Below are 23,821 nucleotides of genomic sequence, written 5' to 3'. Positions count from 1 at the left end.
TTTCTTTTGGGATTGTCTTCCTGCAGGGATGGGATGTGTGACCATGCTGATGATTACATCTGCTGGTCCCTCGGGCCAATCAAACTTGACAGGAGGTTATTTCTTGATGAAACTCAGCAGCTGGATGGGAGAGAGGCTCTATCAAAGCTGCTTTCTTGACTGGCAAAATCTGCAGCAGGGTTTTTGACATCTTATTAGGCTGCAAGGCAGCTGTGTTGGAAGGAGCCCTTGAAGTGCCCACACTGATTTTTGTCACCATTTTTAACGTTGTGTTTTTGCAGCGACCTGTGACTCTCAGCAGAGCTTCCCATCCCCTTGGAAGGGAGCAGCATCCCATCAGAGCGCTCCAAGATCCCAAAAAAAAGCTGTGCCTTCCTGGGCACTGAGCTGGAAATGCAAAGATTGAGGGGGAGGAATCATCCTGTAATAGCCAGAACAATCCCACAGGCAGGGAGATAATGGAAACCTTGTTGTACTGATGGTCTTGTCTCTTCCCAAGAGGAGTTTGGGGTGACTTTGTTTTTCTGAAGAACAGCTGGAACATCTCCATCATTTCTCATTCCCTGCTGGGCAAAGCAATCAGCCCCAAATCCTTTCCTTTCCACTCTCTTTTTCTGGGGAACAGCTGGAACAACTCCATCATTTCTCATTCCCTTCTGGGTCAAACACCAAGCCCCAAATCCTTTCCTTTCCACTGTGTTTTTCCAGAGAACAGCTGGAGCAGCTCCATCACCCTCATTCCCTGCTGGACCAAACAATCAGCCCCAAATCCTTTCCTTGGCAGTCCACAGACCCAGAACTTCAGAAACGCATCCCATTCCACATGTTCCATGGGAGAACCAAGCCTTAAATTAAAACTAATCTGACTTTTTTTTTTCCTCTCTTTCCTTTGAAGGCCTTCTAAACCTGGAGAAGCTGCTCAGGCAGTTCCTCATCTCCAAGGACACGCTGTCGGTGAGGATGCTGGATGACAGCAGGGATCCCACCCCGCTCCTGAAGGAGATCAGGGACGACAAGACAGCCACCATCATCGTCCATGCCAACGCCTCCATGTCCCACACCATCCTGCAGAAGGTGAGTGTCCAGCCTGGGGGATTAAATACCTGGGTGATTAAATACCTGCTGCTTCCCTGTTGCCTTTGGCTGGTGGAGATAGGAGGGAGACACAGAAGGAAAGGGGAAAAAGGGTATTTATTTTGGTATTTAATGGGATCTTAAGTGGACAGCTCTGCACACCGAGAACACACCCCATGTAACATTATATATATAAAAATATAAAATAGTGTATACAAATTATATAAATAAATATATAAAAATATATATAAATATATATAAAATAGTGTATACAATATATAAATTATATTTAAAATAGTCATACTATATATATATATTATATTATATATAAATATATATATATATATATATATAATTATATATAAATATATATACTATATATATACATATATATATATTATATATAATATATATTTATATTATATATATAAAATATATATAAAATAAATATTAAAATAGTATATATACATTATATATTATATATATATATAAAAATAGTGTATACATATATATATATATTTATATATAAATAGTTTATACAATTTTATGGACCTCACAAATTAGCATATCTACCTAAAACCCCCCAATAAGAAACTTAATAGATGAAGTAATTGTCACTCTATTCTAATTACCCACCCTAAACGAGATTACAGTCCAGTTTATAAAACATTTTTTAGAGAAAAGGCTCTATCCAAGGTTGGAACCTCTAATTATGAGATAGTGTAGAGCTCTTGGCTGTTACTGTGAATGTTTGGTTTTCCTGCTTTTTCCTTCAAACTAAGCTAAATATCAAACAACAAAAATTACAAGTATGTGGGGCTAAGATACAAAGGGTGTGTAAAGAGTACAAGGAAAGAGAAAGGGTATAAAAATACATAAACAGGCTATAAAAACATAAAGACAAAATCCCCAGGCATCACCCCAGCCAGGTCCTGTGTGATGCTGAAGTGTGGAAATTCCTGCAGCAGCACTGGAAATTGGCTCTGCCTAGAAGGGAATCACTACTGATGGAGTTTCCAGGGCTGGATGTGAGGAAATGATGGTTTAATTGCTCTGAGTTGATGTTTTTGCTCTTCACAAGTGCTGTATGCTGGTGTTGCCATCCAAGAGCCATGAAGAGCTGCTCAGCTCTCTGAAATTACTCCATCAGTGCTTTTGTGCCTCTTTTTTCCCCTCCCATTTTATCTCTAACTTTCCCCTTCCTTTTTTTGTCTCTTTTATTGTCTTATTAGCCGAGATTTAATTTTAATGGTGTTTATTTTTAAGTGGTCTCCGGCTGCAGTTTTTAGCGCTTTGTTTTGATAATCTGCTTCAAAAAACTGAGCAGTGGCTCCAGATGGAGCAGAGTTTCCCACATCCTGGAGGAAACAAGGAGAACATTCCTGATGGGAGGCAGAATCCAAACCCTGGGAATCCCCCTTTTATCATAAAAAGTGCCATCCAGAGGCCTTGCCCGTGTCACATTTATCCCTGGTGACAGCCAGCAGGGATGTTTTTATCCTTTTTTTACTCCCCCGAAAAGATTTTTATTCCACCACATGCAATTTTAATTTCCTATTAGACAGTTTGGGGGATTTTTTGGGTCCATCTACTACGTGGGGGGTTTTTTTTGGTGTGGATTTTTTTCCCTTTTTCCCCTGCTGATGCCTGGCTGCTCAGGGCTGTCCCCCTCCCCTGTTGCTATAGTGACTTCTCACAGCTCTCTCCAGGCACCCACATCTCCCTGCCCAGCTCCAACCTCCTTCTCCCACAATGGATAAAGATTGCCAGGATCTCCCAGTAAAACCCAATTCAGTCTCCCCAGCTTGTAGGAATGGAAGGTAACAAATAAAAAACTCCCAATCTGGCAACTCCTCGCACTCTGGGAGGCTGGAAAGTGATTTATTTCCAGAGGTGGAGGCAGGGATGGTGGTGGTGAGCACCAGGTGCATCCTCCTCCCATCCCAGCAGCAGGAAAAACACCCTGTGGGTTTGCTGGGGCTGTCCCAGGAGAGGCAGTGAGAGGAATTCACAGTTTCTCATCCCTTCCCCTCCACATATGGGCTGGAGACACATGGCTGCTTCCCAGATTCCCAGCCTGTCCCAGTTCCCAGCTGCCAGGGGTAGGGGATGGATGGGAGAGAGATGCTTTGCTGCTCACCTTGATTTTCCACCCTTGAAACCAAACATTCTGACTTCAAAGTGGGTCACAGGGAGGGCTGGCATTGTCCCTGTCCCCAGGAAGGGATGAGCAGGGGGAATTGGTGCCAAGTTTTGCTGAAAATGAGGCAGTCAGGGGCTCCTGTGAGCAAACGGCTTTGCTGTGTCTGTTTTGCCACCTGGGCAAGGGACAGGGTGACAAAGGGTTGGCACAGCCAGACCTGAGCCACCAGCAGTGGTGATGACCTCAGCTTTGCACAGGAGCAGCTAAAAGTCAGGCAGGAAAAGAGAGAAATACAATCCAAGCTGCCTCTTTACATCCTTCCTCCCGTCCCTTTGTGGTGTCACAGCTCTGGGGGGATGAAAAGGGACTCACAGCAGGAGGTGCTGCCTTTGCTCCTTCCCTGCTCTCCTCCCGTCCCTCTGTGAGGTCTGGACTGATGGGAAAACCTCTTTGCCAAGGTCTGGAATCTTGATTTGAGACCAGCTGTGCTTGGCAGTGCAACAGAGGCTTCCAGGAGCATCTGCAGATTAATGCCCCACTTTCCTGAGCATCTGTTCCCACAGCCAGCTCCTTGTGTAGTGAGGATTTTGGGAAAGGGCTGCAGTTATCTGCTCTGTGATCTCCAGAACAGATCATCCCCGTGGAAAATTCTGTGTCCTTCTCTCTGCCTCCCTGGGCACTTTCAGCCTCTTTCCTTCTGTTTCTGTGGCTATCCCAGCACTGGCTGTGCTCTGGAGAACAGGCTGAGTTCCTTGGGTTTCATTCACGTTGATTAATTTGTAGAATTTGTGCTCAAATTGGACTGATGAAACTGGAAAAGCACCAGTGGTTTGACTGGGCTTTTCCTGCCATGCCAAAGCCTCCAAACACATCATGGAGCTCCTCATCCTGAGGGGTTCTGGATCTCTCAGGGTTGGGTCTGCAGGACTCACCTCCCATTTCCAGTGTCTTTATTGGGGTCTGCCAAGGGTTCTAAAGCTGTTGGCTGTTCAAAAGCTCCTGCTCTCCACAGATGTTTTCCTTAGGGTTTGTTCTTGGCTGATGCAGAAATCACTGAATTTCCTCTTGGGATGCCATGGAGGGAGCAGGGATGCTCCCAGGGCTCTGGAGCTGCAGTGGGGCAGCGCTGGGTCATTTCTCAGTGCTTTTTCAGGGCTGCCGTGGGCAGGAGACCTCAGGGAGGCTCAGTCCTGCTGGAAAATTGCTTCCCCAGACTGTAATTTCCCAGCTCCAACCACTCTGCTGTGTCCCAACCTCCTCCTGCAGGGAGATAGAGGTGCTCAGAGGGAGAGATAAAGCTGAAAGAGCAAAATGTGGCCCTGGTTCTGCTTTGCTGGAGTGGAGATTGGAGATTGTCAGGCTCTGGTTTAATCTCTTTTTCCTCTCCCTTCACAGGCAGCTGAACTGGGGATGGCGTCTGCCTATTACACCTACATCTTCACCAACCTGGTAAGGAGTTTTTCCCAGCTTTTCCCCACCTGAGTGTGGAGTCATTTTAATGGGATTTGATCCCCCTGACCCTTGGGATCCTTGGGAAAAGCCACGTGCCTGCAGTGGGGAGGGAAAGGATGGCAGTTGTCATCTTCTGCCTGGGATCAAAAGGCAAAAGCTTCCCAAACAATATCAAGAATAGTAATTCCAAAAGCAGTTCTTTAATGAAAGCTTTCCGTGCACGTGTGGTATTGGATTTCTGCAGTTTTTATAAGGTTAATTAATTAGTTTATCTAGCAGGTACATCCAATATGAGACCAGTTGCCTCAGCAACCCAGCCCTGGGTCTGCCCCTCGGAGTTCTTTGTTCTGTATCTTGTTATGTCTCTTAAATTGTGGTGCAAAACAAGATGTCCTTGTTAGAAATTCCCTTCCTGAAAATCAGATTAACCAAAATTTCAAGAGTGAGTTAGAGAGGGTTGGTTTATTGTTCTAAAATGTGAGGAAGGGCAGGAAAGGTACTAGAAATGATATAACTCTATATTAAAAATCTACGAGGCTAAAGATAAATCAGAATTCCATAAAAAGCTAAAAAATCTTCAGGCATCATTTCTGCAAAGCTGGGAAGGCTTGCCCTGGTCTCTGGGAGGTGGAAAACAATGATGGAGCATCCAAAGGCAGGAATTGTGGATGTTGTGACTGGAGCTGGTGCAAGGGCTTTGGGGAGCTCCAGCAGATGGGTGATCCTGATTTTCCTGATTTATTTGTGGAGGTTATGCTGGAGTTGTCCCCCAAAACCCACTCCCTGTTCTGGGAGAAGCCCAGGCTGTTCTGGGATGAACATCTGGAAGGAATCCCAGCCCTGTGCTTCCCTGCTGCTCCCTGAGACAAGGGAAGGATGATCCCATAAATGCTGAGAGGCAGAGCAGGGTTCATCCCCAGCGTGGTGATTTGGCTTTATGGCCACTAATAACATTATTGGGGGGAAATATGTGGGTAAACTCCACAGTGCTGGGTTAGGCAGCACAGGGGAAACCCAAAATAAATATCAGAGGAACTTCTGCCACGTGGTGGGAGGGAAATGCCACCAGGGGAGAGCAGAAACCTGGCTATTAGTGCTGGTGTGGGGCTGATGGAAACCTGCAGGATTCAGTGGAGGTGCCTGGCAGCCCAAATGATGCTGATATTCTCTAATTTCTATTAATATTTATGGCAGGGAAGCCGAGAGCTGAATCACGCTTTGTGTTTGGGTGGGAGACAGACGGGAAGGGCTGGAGCCAAACGTGTGGGATGGAGCTGGAGTGGAGAGGAGCAGGGGAGGAGGGAAGTGGAGGAGGGGTTGGGAGCCAAGGGAGCGACTGGGACACGGAATGGAGGAGGGATGAGGGGAAGGAGGTGTTGGAGGGAGAGAAATGCGAGGAATGGAAAATGTCAGGAGGTTGCTGGCTGGACAGCACTTGGGGTTCTGCTCAGTGTTCAGTCCATAGGTGATTCCAGCAGGACAAGCTTACAGATCCTGGTCATCCCCATGGAATGGGAAGAGCAGGCAGAGGCAGGGATGTTCTTGAAGGGGCCAGGCAGGGATGGGGCCTTGGGATTGTGGGTTTTGCCCCAAATCACTCAGTGTCTCTGTGCTGGCAGAGCTGCTGAGGGACAATGCCACCCCTCTGTCCACAGTGCCCCAAACCCAGCCATTCCCACTCCCAGATGTGCTTCCCATCAGCTCTGCCCACAGTGCCCCAAACCCACCATTCCCACTCCCAGGGTGTGTTTTCCCACTGCTTCTCTTCCCCTTTCCCTCCCCAGTCCCAGGCTCAGCCCCACAGAGCAGGGCTGTGGGATTTCCACCTGCACATCACCAGCACAGCAGAGATTCTTGGATGCTGCTCAGACAACACAAATAACCAAAAATGAAGCTCCCCACCTCCACCCCCACACCAGCCCTGAGCACGGGTGTGATTAAGCATTTGCTGGAGGTGAAATTTGCCTTTCCAACCCATTCATCTCGGGGAATGCAGATACAGCAGGTGAGAAAGAAATGAGTTTTGTCGCCGTTCACTCTCTCAGGGTGTTAATCTGTTTACCCAGGTTATTTTGCCACTTTGTCCAAAAGCTCAGCCTTTAGCAGAACTAACTGGATTTTTGGCAGGGACCGTTATGGAAAGGTGACATCAGACAAAACCTGGGCAGATGGAAGAGATGTTTAAGGAAATTAGTAATATTTAAATGGGGATTGGAGATGGGAGTGAGCAATTTAGGCTCATAAATCTGGAGGGATTATCAAGCTCCTAATGAACCCTCTGAGGTTCTGCAATCACTGCCTAATAGAAAAGATAAAATCACAGTGAACTACTGTCAAGGGGAGCAAGCAAAAGGATGGCTGAAATGGAGAGAGAACCCATCAGGAAAGGGAGTAGAGAGTCTGCAAAGCACTAAGCTGATTTGAGATGGAAAAATATTTCAGGCAAAAAAAGAGAAAAAAAGAGGAGAAAATAGGATAAAATGCTGAATTAAACACCTGCCCTGCAGCTCTAGAGGGGAATTCTGCTTCTGTCTTTTAGCATTAATTTTATTTAATAAGCACATCCCAGCCGACAGCTCGTGGTGTGCTGCAGCTCTGCTCTGAGTGCTGGAAGAGGGAATTCTCTGTGTGCTGGGGCTCAGGAGGGGATTTTGGGGGTGGTGGCTGCTCTGTCCCAGCCTGGTGGCTGCAGAGAGTGGCACCAGTGCTCTCCCAGTAGCAAACTGGGGCAGATGAGGAGGATCCCAGTGCTCAGCCCTGCTGCATTTCCATGGGAGCCGAGGCGAGCAGCCCGATGGAAAAATATCCACAGGCTAATTTCCTGCGTGCAAATTCATTATCAGCCTCCTCCAGCCAGCTTCAGGGACACTTCTTTGTCAGCAGCAGAACTCTGGCAAATTTTCCAGGAGTCCTAATGGAACTCTCAGGTCTTTTGTCTTTCCCACATCCATCACCTGCATTTAGGGCAATTCTGGCAGCTGAGAATCCTCCTGTCCTCCATCCCATGGCAAAAAAAACCTCCATCCAACCCGAGTTTGACCACGTGGTGATGAATTCCTTGCTCTGGGACTTTTGGGAGGGATGGAATTCCCTGAGGAGGGATGCTGGGATGAGCTCAGAGCTCTTCATCATCCCTTCCCCTCTCCCTGGCAGAAGGGTCTCCACAGAGCTCGTGGCCATGGGAGGGGCAATGATGTGCAAAATAATAATAATAATAATAATAATAACAAGAATAATAGCAACAATAATAGTGCATAAATAGAGCATTGGAAGCAGACTGCTGTGCATTGAAGGAAATGTTCCTTCCAGCACTGGAAATCCCTGAAATCAGCAGCACAGAGTAGGAGGGGTGTCTGATGCCTCCAAAACCCCATGCTACAATTAATTCTTTTAGCTTGTTAATTCTGTGTAGCTTGTTGGGTTTGCCATTTTTTTTTCCCTCTCTCTGGTTTTTGTTGTGTGGTTTTTTGGTTTTTTTTTTTAATAATGTACGGACCTCAGGCTGGGTTTAAATTTCAAAACTGTTTGTCAAGGCGATTAGATGGGAATAATTGAAACAATTGAAATTATGACTGTAAGGGGGAAGGTGTAAAGGAGTTTTTAGCAGCGCCTCAAGTCAGGCAGGGCTGTTCACTGGGTGCAGTTTTGTTCCCTGGCAATATTGTGTGCAGGTGTTGCTGCTGATAAAACAGCTGCCGTGTTCAATTCCCACAGACCAGATAAATCAGTTCAGAGTTGGGGTTTTCCTATTGTTTCCTGGTTTTTCTGCTTTGTTGAGTGATTTATAAAGAGGTCTCCATACAGGATGAGGTTTTCAAAGCTGCACTGTCAGCTTGGAATTGGAACTGGAGGGGAAATCAGTGTCCAAACCCCCAGACAAGGTCAGATATTTCTGCTGTAGCTTGTCATGGTGGTGACATCCTTAGGAAGGAGGGAATGATGTCAAATCAAGCAGAGGGACAGTGAACTGTGCTTTCAGATTTAACCAGGGCTAGGTTTTTTGTCCTGCTCTGTGAAATTACCTAATTTTGGTGAAATAATCTTCTTTTTCACCATTAACTCCAACCCAGGCTGTGATGTTTGGCCTTTCTGCTGCCAGGGCCACCTCCCTGTCCCTCATCCAGGTGAGGAAGGCAGAGTCCCTCATTTCCCTGTGACAAATCTCCCCTCTCAGCCCAGCCAGCCTTCCTGATTCCCAGCAGCTGATGCGAAGAGCTCTGGAGAGCCCTGATCATTGTGGGATTTATGGATCATATTTCCAGTGGCATGTGGTAGCAGGGCAAACAAATCAGGTTTATGCAAGGCTGCCAAAGCGATTTCTCCTCATCCTAGTTAGCATGAGGGAAGGAGGATTTAGACAAAGCAGTAACTGTGCCTGTCTGAGTCTTCTTTCTGTGCTGGGCAGAGCCCTGGGCTTGATTCCCAGGTTTTGGGTAAATTATTCCCTCAGACACATCCTAGCCCCTCTGAGGTGATGGAAAAAAAATCTCTCTTTCCTTCTGCCCCACTTCCCTTGTGTTTTTTGAGGTCCCAATATTAGCACTTGACCTCTTTATTCCTTGTGGATTTGTCTCTCTCCAAAGCTCAGGCTCCCTGCAGAGAAGCTCAAGTGTATTTTCCTAAATGTGTATTTTTCTAAATGTGCTCTTGTTTGCCTCCAAAATTTAACAAAATTTAACAGCTGTCTTTGCATGAGGAGGTTAAAGATCCATCCTTACTAGCATTGATGCTTTTTTTTGGTAGAGAAATCAAATTTTATATATATATAAATGTGGTTCCTAAATCTTCCCTGAGATCACAGTTTCTCTTTTCCTTCCTGAACTAGGATTGCCTCGAGTAGATCTACCACTTACCTGCTCAAAAGGCCACAATTTGTTGCTGTGATGACTTTTTTTCCTCCCTGGGAGAAATTGATTTTTACACGTGGCCCATTATGAACTTATTGACTCCGTCAATAGTTTATAAATAAATGGAGCCTTTCAGGAAAAGCATATAAAGCACTTAACATAATGTTGTCCACTTGAGTAAACAAATAAATGTGTTCTGAGTGGAGCTTTGGAGTGATTAACAGACTTGGCAGCTCAGCTCTGAGGGCAACAGGATCCAGAGAGGCAAAGGCAGGGATTTTCTTCACCTCTAGCAGTGGGGATTTGGTCATCTTGGGGGAAAAAATTGGTCATTGTGGTTAAGGTGTGAAGAACTGACCATTCCAGGGTCATATAAAGAGCCCTAAGTGTTAATTCTGCTTTCCATGACTTGGGGAGAGATTCCCTGGAGATCTGTTTGCCCAAAGAACCTGCTGTGGTTTTATTTCCTCTCTTTAACCCTAAAACGGTGAATAATGACACACGTTGGTGATGTCACCAGAGCTGTGCTGACTTGGCACTGCAGGTTTGGCTCTTGCCCAGAAGCTGCCAAGAAATCTCAGGATGGACATTGCAGTCTGGGTTTGGAGAGCTTTTCTAAGCACCAAACACTCTGGACAAGCAAGTTTTGCCAGAGCGAGGCTTTAATAGAGAAATGGAAGCCTTGGCTCAGCGTTTTCCTTTCCCATCCCACATAAAAATCGAGCAGGAACAGCACAGTGTGTCCTGGAAGCACAACAGGCTCGGTCCTGGTGTAAATCAGAGGGGCTGGAGGGGAGTGAGGTCAGCTGAGTTTACAGCACTGAGCTTCTCCTGCAGTGTTGGAGGGTGTTCTGGAGGCTGTTAATCAGCAGATCCAAAAATCCAATAAAGTCCTTGCGGTGATTAGGAGAGGAAGATAAAGCTGTGTGTGTTTGTGGGAGAGGGGAGGGAGGGAGGGAGGGAGGGAGAGAGGGAGGGAGGAGGCATTTTGCTGTTGGTGCAGCCTGAATCGAGCAAATCCTTCCAGAGGCTCGGGGTGAGGTCAGGCAGGCTCTGGGAAGGTCTTGGTGTCACTGGTGATGAAAGGAGCCCTCTTTGGGTTCATCCCCAGCCTGCAGGCACTGAGTGCTGCCTCCCCGCTCTCTGGGTTATTAAAAACACGATAAGGATCGAGGTGCTGCTCACCAGCAGGATGCAGAGCAGTATCAGCAGCAGAATCGATGCTGCTGGAAGGAGCTGCTGCAGGGCTGAGCAGCAGAGTGGCTGCAGGGCCAGCAGGTACCAGGAGCCACTCTCTGCTACTTCAAAGTACATTTTTTTACCAGGCAGGCTGCTGTGACGTGAATAATCTCCTGCTGGGCTGGCCTTTTCCATGCTCCAGCCTCTTCTTTCCAGGCTTGGGAAGCAGTGGGGTGAGTGGTGAGGGAAGAGCTGACCATAATTTCTGGGATTTCCTTTAGCCTGGGAGTTGATTGCTTAGCTGCACATTTGGGATGATACCTCATTAGTGTGATGCTGATAGATGAATGCTGGTTTTGATATTTTTCATTGTTTTTAACTGATATCTCTTCTGAGCTGCTCAGCCCAGAGAACAGTCTTTAGGGAGAGCTTACAGCACCTTCCAGTGCCTAAACACGACCTACAAGAGGGCTGGAGAGGGATTCCTACAAGGGCATGGATGAGGATGAGGGGGAATGGGGTTTAAGGTGAAGGAGGGTAGAGTTAGGTGGGATATTGGGAAGAATTCTCCCCTGTGAGGTGGGGAGGTCCTGGCACAGGGTGCCCAGAGGAGGTGTGGCTGCCCCTGGATCCCTGGAAGTGTCCAAGGCCAGGCTGGATGGTGCCAGCTGAGGTGGGAGAGAGCTTGTGGGTGCTGAATCCTGGTTGGGATCAGCCGATCCTCAATCCAGACCTGCAAAACAAAACTTGCAGTGATTTACACACTTATTCCTATCCTTTATGTCCCTAATAGAACAGAGATTGTATCCTGCAAATCTGACCATAACTCACACCCGGCAATGCCGGAAAATCCAGTCTCACAGCTTTAGGATCGCCAAGCTCAGCTCTGTGGCTTTTACCAGCCAGGTCCTCCTGGTGATCTCAGCGCTGGGGTCACTCCGAGGGGTTTTTGTGCTGCTGCAAAGTGACAGAGCTCAGGTCGAGCGGTGCAGAAGCCCAGCGGGTGACTTCATCCTCCAGCAGCTCCTCCAGCGCCGTCTCCCAGGGAACCCCGTGGTATTCAATTAGCTAATGTGTGCCTAGCACTCGGGAAATATGGAGTGCCACGGAATTGCTAAGTGTTGTTATTTAACAGCACACACTCGCTGCTCGCAGCCCTGTAGTAGCAGGCAGAAAATCTACACCCTAATTGCCTGCTGGTGCTGCTGCCGAATTTGCAAGGGCTGGGGATTTTTTTCCTTCTGTAGAAAAGTTCATTAGTTTTGGCTGCAGATCCTCCGGGGCTGATTTGCACCGAGGTCTCTTGAAACGGAATATTGACATGTGGTGGGTGGTTTGAAAAACAGAGTGGAAGGAGGGGGAGGAATTGGGGCAGGCAGGATTTGTGTCCCTGGAATTGACCTCGGTGTGATTCCTGGTGGTCTTCTCTGTGCTTCGGGTTGGGCTGAGGTTGAGACCAAATTTGGGGAATTGTTGTGATTCCTCCATTGAAGGGAGAGGGATAAAAAAAACAGTGGAAGAGGAGGAAATGAGGGATGAGTCTGTCCAGATCTTTTTGATGGCATTTTCTCAAAGCCTGTGGTTACAAAGCTGTGTTTGTGCAGGTGGAGGAGGCTTGGAGTTCCCTTTTAAACATGATGTGAGAGTTATTTTCCTAATGGCTCCTTGCTCTCATTGCATTAGGAACCTTCTGGCCTGCAAAAGCCACCAGCCAGCACTGGGGATGAGGGAGAGGAGCTCCAGGAGGAGAGAAAGGCAATTTGGAAACTGCTTTGTGTAGGAATTGACTTGAAAGGGACATCCTTGGCTCTCCACCTGAAAATCCTCCTGAGATCAGGGATTTTCCACCCCTTGTCCTGCCTCTGTTTGCCTCTTGCAGTGTGGGAGGAGGGCAGCACGGGTGGGAAATCAGCTGAGAGGTGCAGGACTTGAATAGCAAATGAGGTTCTGTTTGCACAACGTGGGTTTGGAAATGTCAAGCGTGGTGAATGAGTGTGTAAAAAGGAAAAAAAAAAAGCCCAAATAGGGACAGAAGCTGAGCTGGCAGCTCTGGGAGTATCAGGATGCTCTCACCCTCGTGCCCTCTGTTGCAAAGCCTGACCTTACCAAATCTCTCTTATCCCACTGCAAATGAAGTGTGTCCCCCTAGGGTGGTTTATCTCCATCTCATTGCATAGGCAGCTCACGGCTCATTTCCTCCTGACCCGGCTCTGCCGCCTGCTCTGCTGCTCATCGGATGGAAAGGCATTTAATGGCAAAAGATTGGAGCTGGAGCAGAGGGAAGGGACGGGGAGCAGTGGGTGGAAGGGGTCAGGTGCAGGCCATGCCAGCCCTGTGTGTTGGAGGTGATGCTTTATGGACGTGACAGCCACAGAGATGGGGTTTGTGCAGCTGGAGGCTTGCCTGGAATAAAGATGGATGTGGAGAGGGGTGGCTGTGGGAAAAGACTGAGGCTTGTTCAGAGCAGACAGTGGTGATGGGAACTGGTAGCATTTGAAGCAGAGCAAATCTTTGGGGTCTGGCTGGGGTTGTTTTGCAGGCAGAGAGTCCTGGCAGCTGCCTCGGGGCAGTGGCATGGGAATTTCCTCAGGGAAAGCAGGAAAGAGGTGGTGGGCTCCCTTCAGGGCTGGTTCTGACTGTGGCACTCAGACAGGACCTGTGGCTTCAGCCCTGTGGTTGCTGCCATGCTGGGGTGAATCTCACCCTAAATCCCTGCCTCAGTTTCCCTACGTGAAGTGAGATCACTTCATTCCCTCGCCTGGTAATTGCTAATTTAAAGATCAGAGCATAACAAAACCTGCCACCTCAAAAGCCTGGAAATGTTTTCCAGGGGAGAAAAGGCACCATGAATAAATAAATGCACTAATTTCAGCTGCCCCGAGGCTGGGGCGGTCTGGCACCAGAACGAAGCCTTGGATTTTGTGGCTGTTCCAGCACAAAACATCTCATTTTCCTCCTGGATATCCCAGATCCAAGAGGGCAGTGGGGCAGCTGTTTGCCGGGTTGCCCTGCACGGTTTGCCTCAGGGCTCTGGCTGCGGGCAGAGAGGATTTTACAGGGTTTGAACATCCCTCCTGCTGCTCTGCCTGCATCCAGCATCTCCTCAAGCCCAGCTCCTCATTAGCCATCTGCCCTCATTGCTGGGCTGACAGGAGCTGTGGGTGAATGGATAACCTGTCAGCGAGGCAGGGCGATCAGATCATTCAGATCAATCAATAGTTCACAGGCAATTTCACGTCGCCCAGCGTTAAAATGTGGCGCTGTGTCCAAAATTCGCTTCATCCCGAGTTTGGTTGTGTCCCCGTGGGAGTTGGAATCGTCTTGTAAGTCCCACGTTTGGGAGATTTACAGGAATTGCTCCTGCGTGCCCAGCAGAGATAAAAAATGGCTCGACTTGCTGGAATCTCAGCCCTGACAGAGCCCAGGGACAGCTGGATCCGTGATGGAGGGGAATGGGCATCCAGCAGTGACTGGAATCGTCACTCCCACCTTCCCACTCCTCTCCAGCAATTAGCAGAAGAGAAATGAGTGAGGAAGGTGCCATTATTCCCTGCTAATGGGACAAGGAGGGCTGGACTCTTCTCCAGGAGTCTGGCTTTGTTGTGTAACTGCTTCTGTGGATGTGAGGAGCAGAACAGAGCTCTCTCTTTTTGCTTTCTTTTTTAATGTAGTAATTTTTTATATTTCTTACCATTGGCAGGAAGGCAAGAGGAGGCTTCCAACTCCAAAACCCACAGTCAGGGCACTTTCCCACCCTCCCCAGGGCATCCTGATAACTGACAGCAGAAAGGAGCAGTGCAGAATTGCGTTTTTTAGGGTTAGGTAGGATTAGGTTTTTCCTCCTGTGGGAAAGAATAGATTTAATTTAACAGCTGGAACTTGGTGTCCCCAGATTGGATGTGGTGATAGAGCAGCTTCACTCAGCAGATGAGCGACATCCTCTTTGGAGGGTTTTGAGGGTTTTTTTGGTGGGATTTGGCCAGTAATGTACTGGGATAAGTTGACATCTTCATGAAAAGCCTGAGTTACAACCTGGGTTAGAACCCAGGCTCTTCCTTGCCAACAGCAGGATGGGTTTGGGTTTTGGGATCACTTCCAGGGTCTCACAGCTCCATGGTCCCATCTTCCCTTCCTTGGCCCTGAGTGGGTTTGGAGCTTTCAGTGCCTGTTTTCTCCTCTAATCCCATTTTATTTTTCGGGCTGCTTTAGGAGTTTTCCCTCCAGCGCCTGGACAGCCTGCTGGACGACCGAGTCAACATCCTGGGATTCTCCATTTTCAACCAGTCTCACGCCTTCTTCCAAGAGTTTGTCCAGAGCCTCAACCAGTCCTGGCAGGAGAACTGTGACCATGCTCCTTTTACTGGGCCAGCAGTAAGTAAAGTCCATTTTCATCACCCAGAACCTCCCTGAGCTGAGAACCATCAGGAAAACCTTGTGGGAAGAGCTTCAGGATGGTCCAGAGCAGCACAGAGGTAGAAACTCTGGTCTCAAATGGAGTTTTTAAAATTATTTAAATTATTAAATAATTTAGGTTTTTAATCCTATTTAATCTTGTGCTAAAGAGCTCAGGGACATCCCCAGGCTGCTGTTGCTCTGTTTGTGCCTTGGACTGGATTTTGTGGGGAAATGCTGGTCCAGGAATGGGAAAGATGAGCATTTTTAAGTAGGTAGGAGAGAACTTGGGGTGTCTGTGATATCCTAATGTGGAAAATGGCAAAGTGATCCTGAAATTCTGAGCCCAGAGAGATCTTGGGGTGCAGAACTTTGTGCTGGACTGGGGGCACAGCTTTAAATTCAAACCTGATCTGAATTTGAAGGCAATTTGAAGGCTATTTGAAGGCTTTTCAGCATTTGACCTCGTGAATTTTGTCCCTGTGTGCTTCACCTGCAGGAAAATGGCTCGGGGAGAGGGATTGTGGCTGCAGATGGCACAGGCAGGGCTGGGCTGTGTTTCTGCTCCAGATCAGTGCTGAAGTGTTCCCCAGGGATTCTCCCCGACTGGGAGAGTTTGCAGAGCAGATTTGCCACATCAGAGGTGCAGGGAGCTGCAGCTAGGGGAGGGGAGAGAGAGGAAATATCATCAGCCAAGCCCTTTGCATGGATTTTAGTGAACTCAGAGCCCCCTGGATGAGCTGAGCTGCTGGAAGTCTCTTTACTGCCACCACAGAGGGATCCTTAAGAAGCAAAATAAGGAGATTTTTGCCCTTTGTGTCAACATGCTTTGGCTTGGCATGAAACTCGTGTTCCTGGGACCATCCTGCTCTCCATGCAATCAGCTTGCCCTGCTCAGTCTCCATGGGATTTCCACCAGCAAGTTTCCTTTTTGGATTTCAGGGACTGTCAAGAGGCATTAAAAACAAATTTCCTCCTCGCAGTGCAAACAGGAGGCAGCAGGAACAGGCAGCAGGTGCGATGGGGAAATGAAAATTCTCACTGTAGGTTCTTAGCCCGACTTGTCTTGAGCATCCAGCAAAATCTGGAGGTGGGAGGATGCAAGATGATGCCTGGAGGGATGGGAATTCCTCAAAATGCCACATCCCAGGTGATGGGAGAAGGGCTTTGAGGGTGGGGAAGTCAGAGAGCAGAGGTGAAATATTCCCAGGAAATTTCCTGTCCTTTGTGAGGTGAATCCAAGGCCTTTCTGCCTGTGGTGTTGGAAATCTGTCAGGTTTCGCCTCCTAGGGAGGATCTGTGCGTTAGAACTTCCCCCTGCAGCCCTGGGAAGGAGTTATTTTATAGGATAACTCATCCTAAAGAGAGAAAAGGAGGCTCAACAGCTGGAAGTGACAGGAGGGAGGTTTCCTGTGAGCTGCAGAAATCCCAGGGCTTTCTTGCTGGGGCTGAGAAAGCATCTGACAAAGGAGGAGGGAGCTGCCTGCTCTAATGCCATTCTCATTAATCACATTGCAAAGAAAGGAAATCAGAGAAAATCATTCAAATTGCAGATGGCTAGATTTGGTAATTAGAATTTAGGCTAAAACAGATGTTTGTAATTAAGTGTTTATGTCATTGAATAAAATCCAGATTGCAAAGTCTATTTCACAGGGTTTTAATGGGTTTAATTCCCCGTGTTAGGTTTGGGGGCAAAGATACAGCTGATAATGTTTTAGGGAGAGGAAAAAAAAACCCACATGGAAAAACCCAGAGTAGCCAAACCTGTTCATTTTTCAGTGTCAAGAATTGTCAAGAATTTGGCTTTAGGTGTTGAGGGAAGTCCCCCAAACCTCATGGATTTTCCATGGAGCTCTGATATTGCAGAGGGACACAAAACCAACAGGGCTCTGCACAAATCAGATGGTGCAGGCGAGGGAGAGAATCAATTTGTTAGCAGACAAATTGGCTTTTTTTTGTGACAGAGGGACAGAGCTGTGGTTCAAAATGAGAATGTAACAGCAGTGAGAGATTTTTATAGGTGACACAGAGAAAGTTGAGGGATGTACAGGAGGGCAGTGACAGATCCTTCTGCCTGGAGGATATTCCAAAAGTCTCTTTTCACTCCTCTGCTGAAGGTTGTATCCTCAAAACTGTGTTGTTCACATCTGTTCCACCCAAAGTCAGGCTAGAGAAGGGATTCCTATTCCATGTGGAGATCCTGTGTATCTCCACACCCTCCCCAGGACTTACATTGCCTGCAATTATAAAGGGTGCTGGCAGAAATCCTAATGAATTTTTCAGAGTTCAGGAGTAAAATATTCCAATCAATAATGTCACATGCTTCACTAAGATCTACAAGTCTCCTGCTCACCAGCTAATAAGGGATTAACTGCTCAGGGAAAATGGAAATGGAAACCCAGCAGGAGACAATTAAAAATGCTGGGCCAATATTCTGATTTGGTGGGAAGTGGCTGAAACTTTGGGGTCGCCTGGGTTGTGTTTGGTCTCATCAGAGTTTCATTTGTCCATCTGATATTCATGTGATTCCTGGGTCAGGAAAGGAGCTGCTAATTGGCTGTGACATCCTGTAACCTGAGTGGGATTCAGCTCATCATTAAAATTAAGTGTATGCAAGGAGCTGCGTGGAAGAGGGGTTGAGGGCAGGGCAGGCTGGAGATGCCCTGTTAGGGAAAGAATTTGCATAGAAGGGATGAAAAAAAGGTGGGGAGAAGGATTTATCAGCTCATTTAAGAACCTCTGGGAAAGACTTTCCAGGAGGAAATGGAAATTTCCATGTTTAGATCAACCTTGGCAGATTTTTCCCCAAACACAAGGAGTGCAGGAGGGAGGCTGAGCCAGGGTAAGGACAAGGATACCCCATTTCTGTCCCCATTCCTGCTGTGTCCTCAAGCTGCTCAGCTCCTCTGCAGTCACATCTGACCTCCTGAGACAGGCAGGAGTGACAGGTGCCAGTCAAGCTGCTCCCTGGAGAGTCCCTGACCACTCTGTGTGTAAAACAGATTAAACTGGGATGTGCAGGGGGAATGTGACAGAGTAAATGGGAGTTTGTGCCAGGGCTGGAGAGGTCACTGCTGCTGTCAGAGCTGCTGTTTGGGGTTTTGATGGCACCGAGCTGGAATCCTGCCTGTTCTTTTAGGATGGCTTGTAGGTTTTGAGGGTTTTGTGCTGCTTTTTAAGTGTCTAATCTCACGCCAGTGTGGTCAGCGAGGTCTCACCGCTGGTCTGAGCAAAATCAAGCAGGGCTAAGTCTGGCTGGCTCTGCTCAAATTAGCGACAGAGTGGAAGCCAAAGGTTTGTTGGGATCATTGAACTGAGCAGGATTGTCCGTGCAGGGAAGTGAATGAACCTCCTGAGGCTCTGGGAGGAGGAGAGGATGCAGAAGGCACTGCAGGGCTGAGAGTCACAGCCAGGGCAAGGTGGGGAAAGCAGCCTGAGGCTGGAGAGTGAACCCTCTGCCAGGAGCTGGGATGGGAAGAGGATGCTCTTGGATGTATCCATGAGGAAAATGCAGCCTTGATAGTAATGAGCTGCAACGGTTTAATTCCAGCAGAGTTGGGAGGTGACGGTAATTAAAAGTGAAATCAGTGAGCATGGGGGAGAAAATGGCTGATTGTTAACGAGCCCAAAGCCGTGGAAACTGTTGGGAATGGACGAGAAATGGGGTTGGGGAGGTTTGATGGACAGAGAAACCTGGGAAAGGCAGCCAAAGCCAAGGTGGGAGGGAGAGGGGATGAGCTCTGTCACTCCAGGCATTCCCTCAGTGGTGCCATTCCAGCAGGAAAGTGGAGATTGTGGCAAGGGATGGATGATCTCTGTGGGTCTGAAAGGCAGGATTTGGCTGCTGGAGAAGCAGATCTGGCAAAAACTCATTTCTTGTGGCTCTGCTCATCAAAGAAGTAGTCAGGGAAGGCCACGCATGATGGTTGAAGCAGCACAGTTGCCTTTCCTTCTTTGGCAGCAGGCACAGGATCTCAGGAGCAATTCCCCCTGGCAATTCCTGGTTCTCTCAGGAGAAATTCCCCCTGGCAATTCCTGGTTCTCTCAGGAGCATTTCTCCTGGCAATTCCTGGTTCTCTCAGGAGAATTCCCCTGGCAATTCCTGGTTCTCTCAGGAGCATTCCCCCGGGCAATTCCTGGTTCTCTCAGGAGCAATTCTTCCTGGCAATTCCTGGTTTTCTCCAGAGCAATTCTTCCTGGAAATTCCTGATTCTCTCAGGAGAATTCCCCTGGCAATTCCAGGTTCTCTCAGGAGCAATTCTTCCTGGCAATTCCTGGTTCTCTCAGGAGCATTCCTTCTGGCAATTCCTAGTTTCCTCAGGAGCATTCCTCCTGGCAATTCCTGGTTCTCTCAGGAGCATTCCCTCTGCCCAGCAGATTGATCAGGGCCACCGAAATGCTAAAGAACCTCCCTTGATTAGGAAAGGAAAACTGCAGAATCTGAAAGAGAAATGAACGGGAAGGAAGGAGGACAAACAGATACAGAAAGATGACAGTGATGGATGAAACACACACATAAAGGGTACCCCAGCTTGTGGCCAGCCCATTCTCCTGCCCCAAAGCACAGCAGGAAGGTGGATTTTCATCCCTCCAGCTGACCTTTCCCTGCCTTTCTTCCCGCCAGCTGTCCTCGGCGCTGCTGTTTGACGCGGTGTACGCCGTGGTGACGGCGGTGCAGGAGCTGAACCGCAGCCAGGAGATTGGCGTCAAACCGCTGTCCTGCGGCTCAGCACAGATCTGGCAGCACGGCACCAGCCTCATGAACTACCTGAGAATGGTGAGAGGGGCTGAGGGCTGCTCTCCCCGCTCTTCAAAGGCATCTCTGAGATCTCTGAGAAGAGAGATCTGAGGGTTTGGGTTGTCACCGGCCTTGGAATGACGTGGAACTCTTCCCTTTTCAGGCTTTGCTGCAGAAAAGTTGGGATTCAATGGGTTTTTTAAAAAAATGTTTCTGAGCGATTTGAGCTCTGACTTGAGTTGATAGGAGATCATGCAGTACAATTGCTCAGAGCTCAGGGGCAAGATGCAAGTTCCCCTGTGGGTTTGGGCTGCTTTGAACCCAAAAATGGGGTTATTGGAACCAAGCAAGCCTAAATCTGGCATGAGAACACTCTGAAATTCCATCCTGGTGGAAGTGTTTAAGTTTGTCGCTGTGGCTCCACAGAGCTGAGGTGGCCATGCAGCAGGAGCAGGTTTATGAGTCTGTTTGGGGTACAACTGAGACAAGGAAAATTTATGATTTTTTCACCCAAAGGAAAGCTCAGCTGCACCTGAGCCTTTTACCACTTTGTGTGAACCTTTTTTTAAATCTCAGCTTTAGTCAGAGACAACAAAAATCCTCCAGCTCCCCACAGCTCTGCTGCTTGGAGCACAAGCGGTCTTATTAGCTATGGGATGGAGCAAGGCAGGGAGAGGATGTGGAGCTGGAAAAAGAAAAGGAAAGCAAAGCAAGGAAATCTGGGGAATCCTGCTCCTCTCCTTGTGTTTTCTTCTTTATCCAGACTCCAAAAGCAATTAGGACTGAGATTTGAGGGTTGCATGGCTATTCCTGCTGGGAGCGTGTGGGGGTCAGTGGTCACTCCTGGTGGCCCTGGGGTGGCTCTGGAGTGACCCTGGGGTTGGCAGCCTCGCTGTAACTCAGTCTCTCTTGGACAGGTAGAATTGGAAGGTCTCACCGGCCACATCGAATTCAACAGCAAAGGCCAACGCTCCAACTACGCCCTGAAAATCCTGCAGCACACCCGCGGCGGCTTCCGGCAGGTGAGAGAGCTGGGAGGGTTTTAATTTGCTGTTTTAATAGGATTTTAGGTGCACAGATTTTAAAGGTGGAGCACACTGAGATGTGGGCATTGTAAAACGCGTATGAGATTTTTATGGACTTTGTAAATTAGCGTGTTTGTCTAGAACCTCTCAGTAAGAAACTTAATAAATGAGGTAATGGCTTTTCATTTTAAGGGAACTTCTTCCCAAATGAGGCTAGAGTCTGGTTTGTAAAATATGTTTTAGAGAGAGGGTTTCAACCAAGGTTGGAAACCTCAGGTTTTTGGCTTCTTACTGTGAATGTTTGGTCTTTCTGCCTCGCAGAACTCCAGCTAGAATATCAGACTGCAGAAATTACAAGCATGTAGGCTAAGGGTGCAAAGAATGTCTACAGGCTACAGAAAATATATAAAAGGGTATGTAAAATATATAAAAGGGTATATAAAAAAGAGAAGGCAGAAATCATCAGGCATCAACAGTGTGTTTGACTGCATCAGGAACACACCTCAGGATAATTTAGATTCTTCATCAGGAACACACCTCAGGATAATTTAGATTTGTCTCAATCCCTCAGGCCCTGGAGAGAAGATGGCAGAGCCAACCTCTGGCCTGCCACAGGGGATAATTTGGGGCAGGGAGTCTGTAAGCTCACAGTCAAAACCCTCTTTTTCTTAAGCTCATAGCTGCATTTGCTTAAAATTATTTGGTTAGGGGGAAAAATAGGGAGAATTTGCCTTGAAATAGGAAAAAAGAGAGTGCTATGAACCTTTCCAAGCTGCTTATGGGAGGGAAGGGAAATGGGGGCAACCCCATGTGAGGAGCACCCCATCTTCTCTCCCCTACATGGTGTTTTTTGGGAAATTCATGTTCGTTTCACTCTCGGTTTGTGGTTCCTCTCTAACAGGTTTGCTCAGCTCACACTGTCATTTAGTTTTTGTCTCAGTGCTCGTAGGTTCCTCACAGCTTTCCTCTGCCCACAGAACAGTGAGCAGATTTCATTAAAATCATTAATTTGAGTGGTATTTCCTCATCTCACACTTTCTGCCCAAGCGATATTTTCTGGTTGGAGCTAAAATTGAGGATAAATGTGTGGAGCCACAGGTATCAGGCTGGTGAGATGACATGACACAAATCCAAGGAATTTGCTGGTAAATCCAAACCTCATTCAGGAGAAAAAAAAAAAAAATAGAAGTCCCAGAAAAAAACAGTTTCATCTGTCTTGTTTCCCTGCTGACAGCTCCACTGCTGCCCTTTTCTCAGAGATTGCCACTTCTAGATGCTGGCAGAGAACAAAAGCTATTGTATCCCACCCTCACCAACAGAGAATTTTGGCACCAGGACCTTCTCCTGCTCTGGCAGCAGTGAATTTCAGCCTTGGCAAGGATGCTACCTGCCAGCTCTTACCTGTCAAGTGACAGCTTGGCTTTGATGCTGCCTTTCCCCGAGTGAGCAGGGGGGGTCAGGATGGCATTTTCCCCACTCTGAGATCTCTCCCAGCATCAATGCCCTTTCATCCCTTCCCAAAGCCTTCACTCTGTGAGCAGAAGTGACAGATCCAAGCCCATCTGCATTAACAGGAGCACGCATTCAGCTGGATCCAGGAGGCAAATGCTGCAAACCTGCCTGTGACAGCTTTGTTCTTGATGTGTCTGAATGTGGCAGGGGCTTCACGTTGAACACACAGGTCCTGGTGGAGCACAGCTTGTCCCAGAGCTCCACGGGGATCTGTGACTGCAGCCTGATCTGCCCTGAGACTAAAAGTCTCATCTCTTTGCCACAAAGCTGCTCTGACAGGAGAAAACCTTTCCTGACCTGCTGTAACGGTTTGGTAAATAAGGAGCTTTGTGTTGCTGAGATGCGCTGGGTTTGAGCTTCCCAAATTCTTCCAGGCGTGGTAAAAAGGTGTTGGAAGGACAGGGCAGTCCCTGGGGGTGGCTCAAGCTCTGTCCTGTCACAAAGCCAGCGGGAAGGAGTTGGTTTTCATCAATCTGCTCCTGTGGTAGCTTTTCTGCCTTCTTCTCTCCTTCCTCAGGGATCTTTCCTGACCCACAGCAGTGCCCAGAGAGGTTTCAGAGCCCTCCCAGCCTACAGGAGTTTGTTGAGGTGTGTTTAATTGGGAAGGACATCCCCAGAGAGCTGTGGAACCTGGCAGGCTCCTGCCCAACCTGCCTCCCCTCCAGGTCACTGTGAAGAGAAGCCAAAGGCTGCTCTGCTGTGCCATAAGTTGTTATTTTCTTGTTGCCAGCCTGGCTTCCTTTGATGAAAAGGACTAAATAAATCATTAGAAATATTTTAATTAAAGGAGCAGGGTAAAGAACAGACATTCACATCCTGGAGACATCCCAAGGGTTGTATTAACTGATTTGTTTGAAACACTTCTATTCCCTGCTTGGTTCTAACCAAGCTCATTTTAACTCTGCCCATTCCTCTCTTCCTTTCTTTCCCTCTTTCCCTCTCCTCCTCTCTCTCCTTCCATCTACTTGAAGCCACAGGGACTTCCAGCTCATCAGCTTTGATGGAGAGTTCACCGAATTCTGAGGCTGATCCAGCCAGCAAGCAAATTAGAGGCACTTAGATTCTCTAAGTTGCTGCTGCTTTTGGGCAAGGAGAGGCAGGGCTTTTTGACATCCAATTTTTAATATGTTTATGTAACGCACCAAACGCGTCTTTTCCTGATTTAGCTTAACCAGAGGAATTTTTTTCCACAGCCATATGAGAGCTGCTCTCTCTGCTCACAGGATGCTCGATAAAGCACAGGCTCATTAATGTGTTGGTGATCTATAGATCTGACAAGGGCTGGGCTTGGTAAATGTCATCTTTTTATTTTTTTTATTTTCCCTTTTCTTTGCCCCTCTAGGATACACTGCAGAGTTTCAGCAGAGTGGTTTGCTGTAAATCATGAGCTCAGGTTTGGGAACTTCACAGGGGAAGGGAGTGAGGAGGATTTAGGGAAGAAAAGGGGGAAGCTGCAGCC

At 47.8% G+C, this 23,821-nt stretch overlaps 1 protein-coding gene across 5 annotated transcripts in view; it reads left to right on the top strand.

Moving 5' to 3' along the window:
• The window catches only part of GRIK4 (glutamate ionotropic receptor kainate type subunit 4), a 176,719-nt gene that overhangs the window by 122,759 nt on the left and 30,139 nt on the right, over positions 1–23,821 (top strand). For all 5 annotated transcript variants that reach the window (XM_085081567.1, XM_085081565.1, XM_085081569.1 and 2 more), the window contains exons 6-10: positions 896–1,074; positions 4,613–4,666; positions 14,905–15,066; positions 19,712–19,864; positions 20,743–20,847. In XM_085081567.1, coding sequence (XP_084937693.1) covers positions 896–1,074; positions 4,613–4,666; positions 14,905–15,066; positions 19,712–19,864; positions 20,743–20,847 — 653 coding nt within the window. The remainder of the gene's footprint in view (positions 1–895; positions 1,075–4,612; positions 4,667–14,904; positions 15,067–19,711; positions 19,865–20,742; positions 20,848–23,821) is intronic.

Source organism: Lichenostomus cassidix, chromosome 24 (assembly GCF_008360975.1).
Source record: "Lichenostomus cassidix isolate B80296 chromosome 24, HeHo_3.0, whole genome shotgun sequence".
Taxonomy (NCBI): Eukaryota; Metazoa; Chordata; class Aves; order Passeriformes; family Meliphagidae; genus Lichenostomus; species Lichenostomus cassidix.
This window is presented reverse-complemented; position numbering and strand designations above follow the sequence as displayed.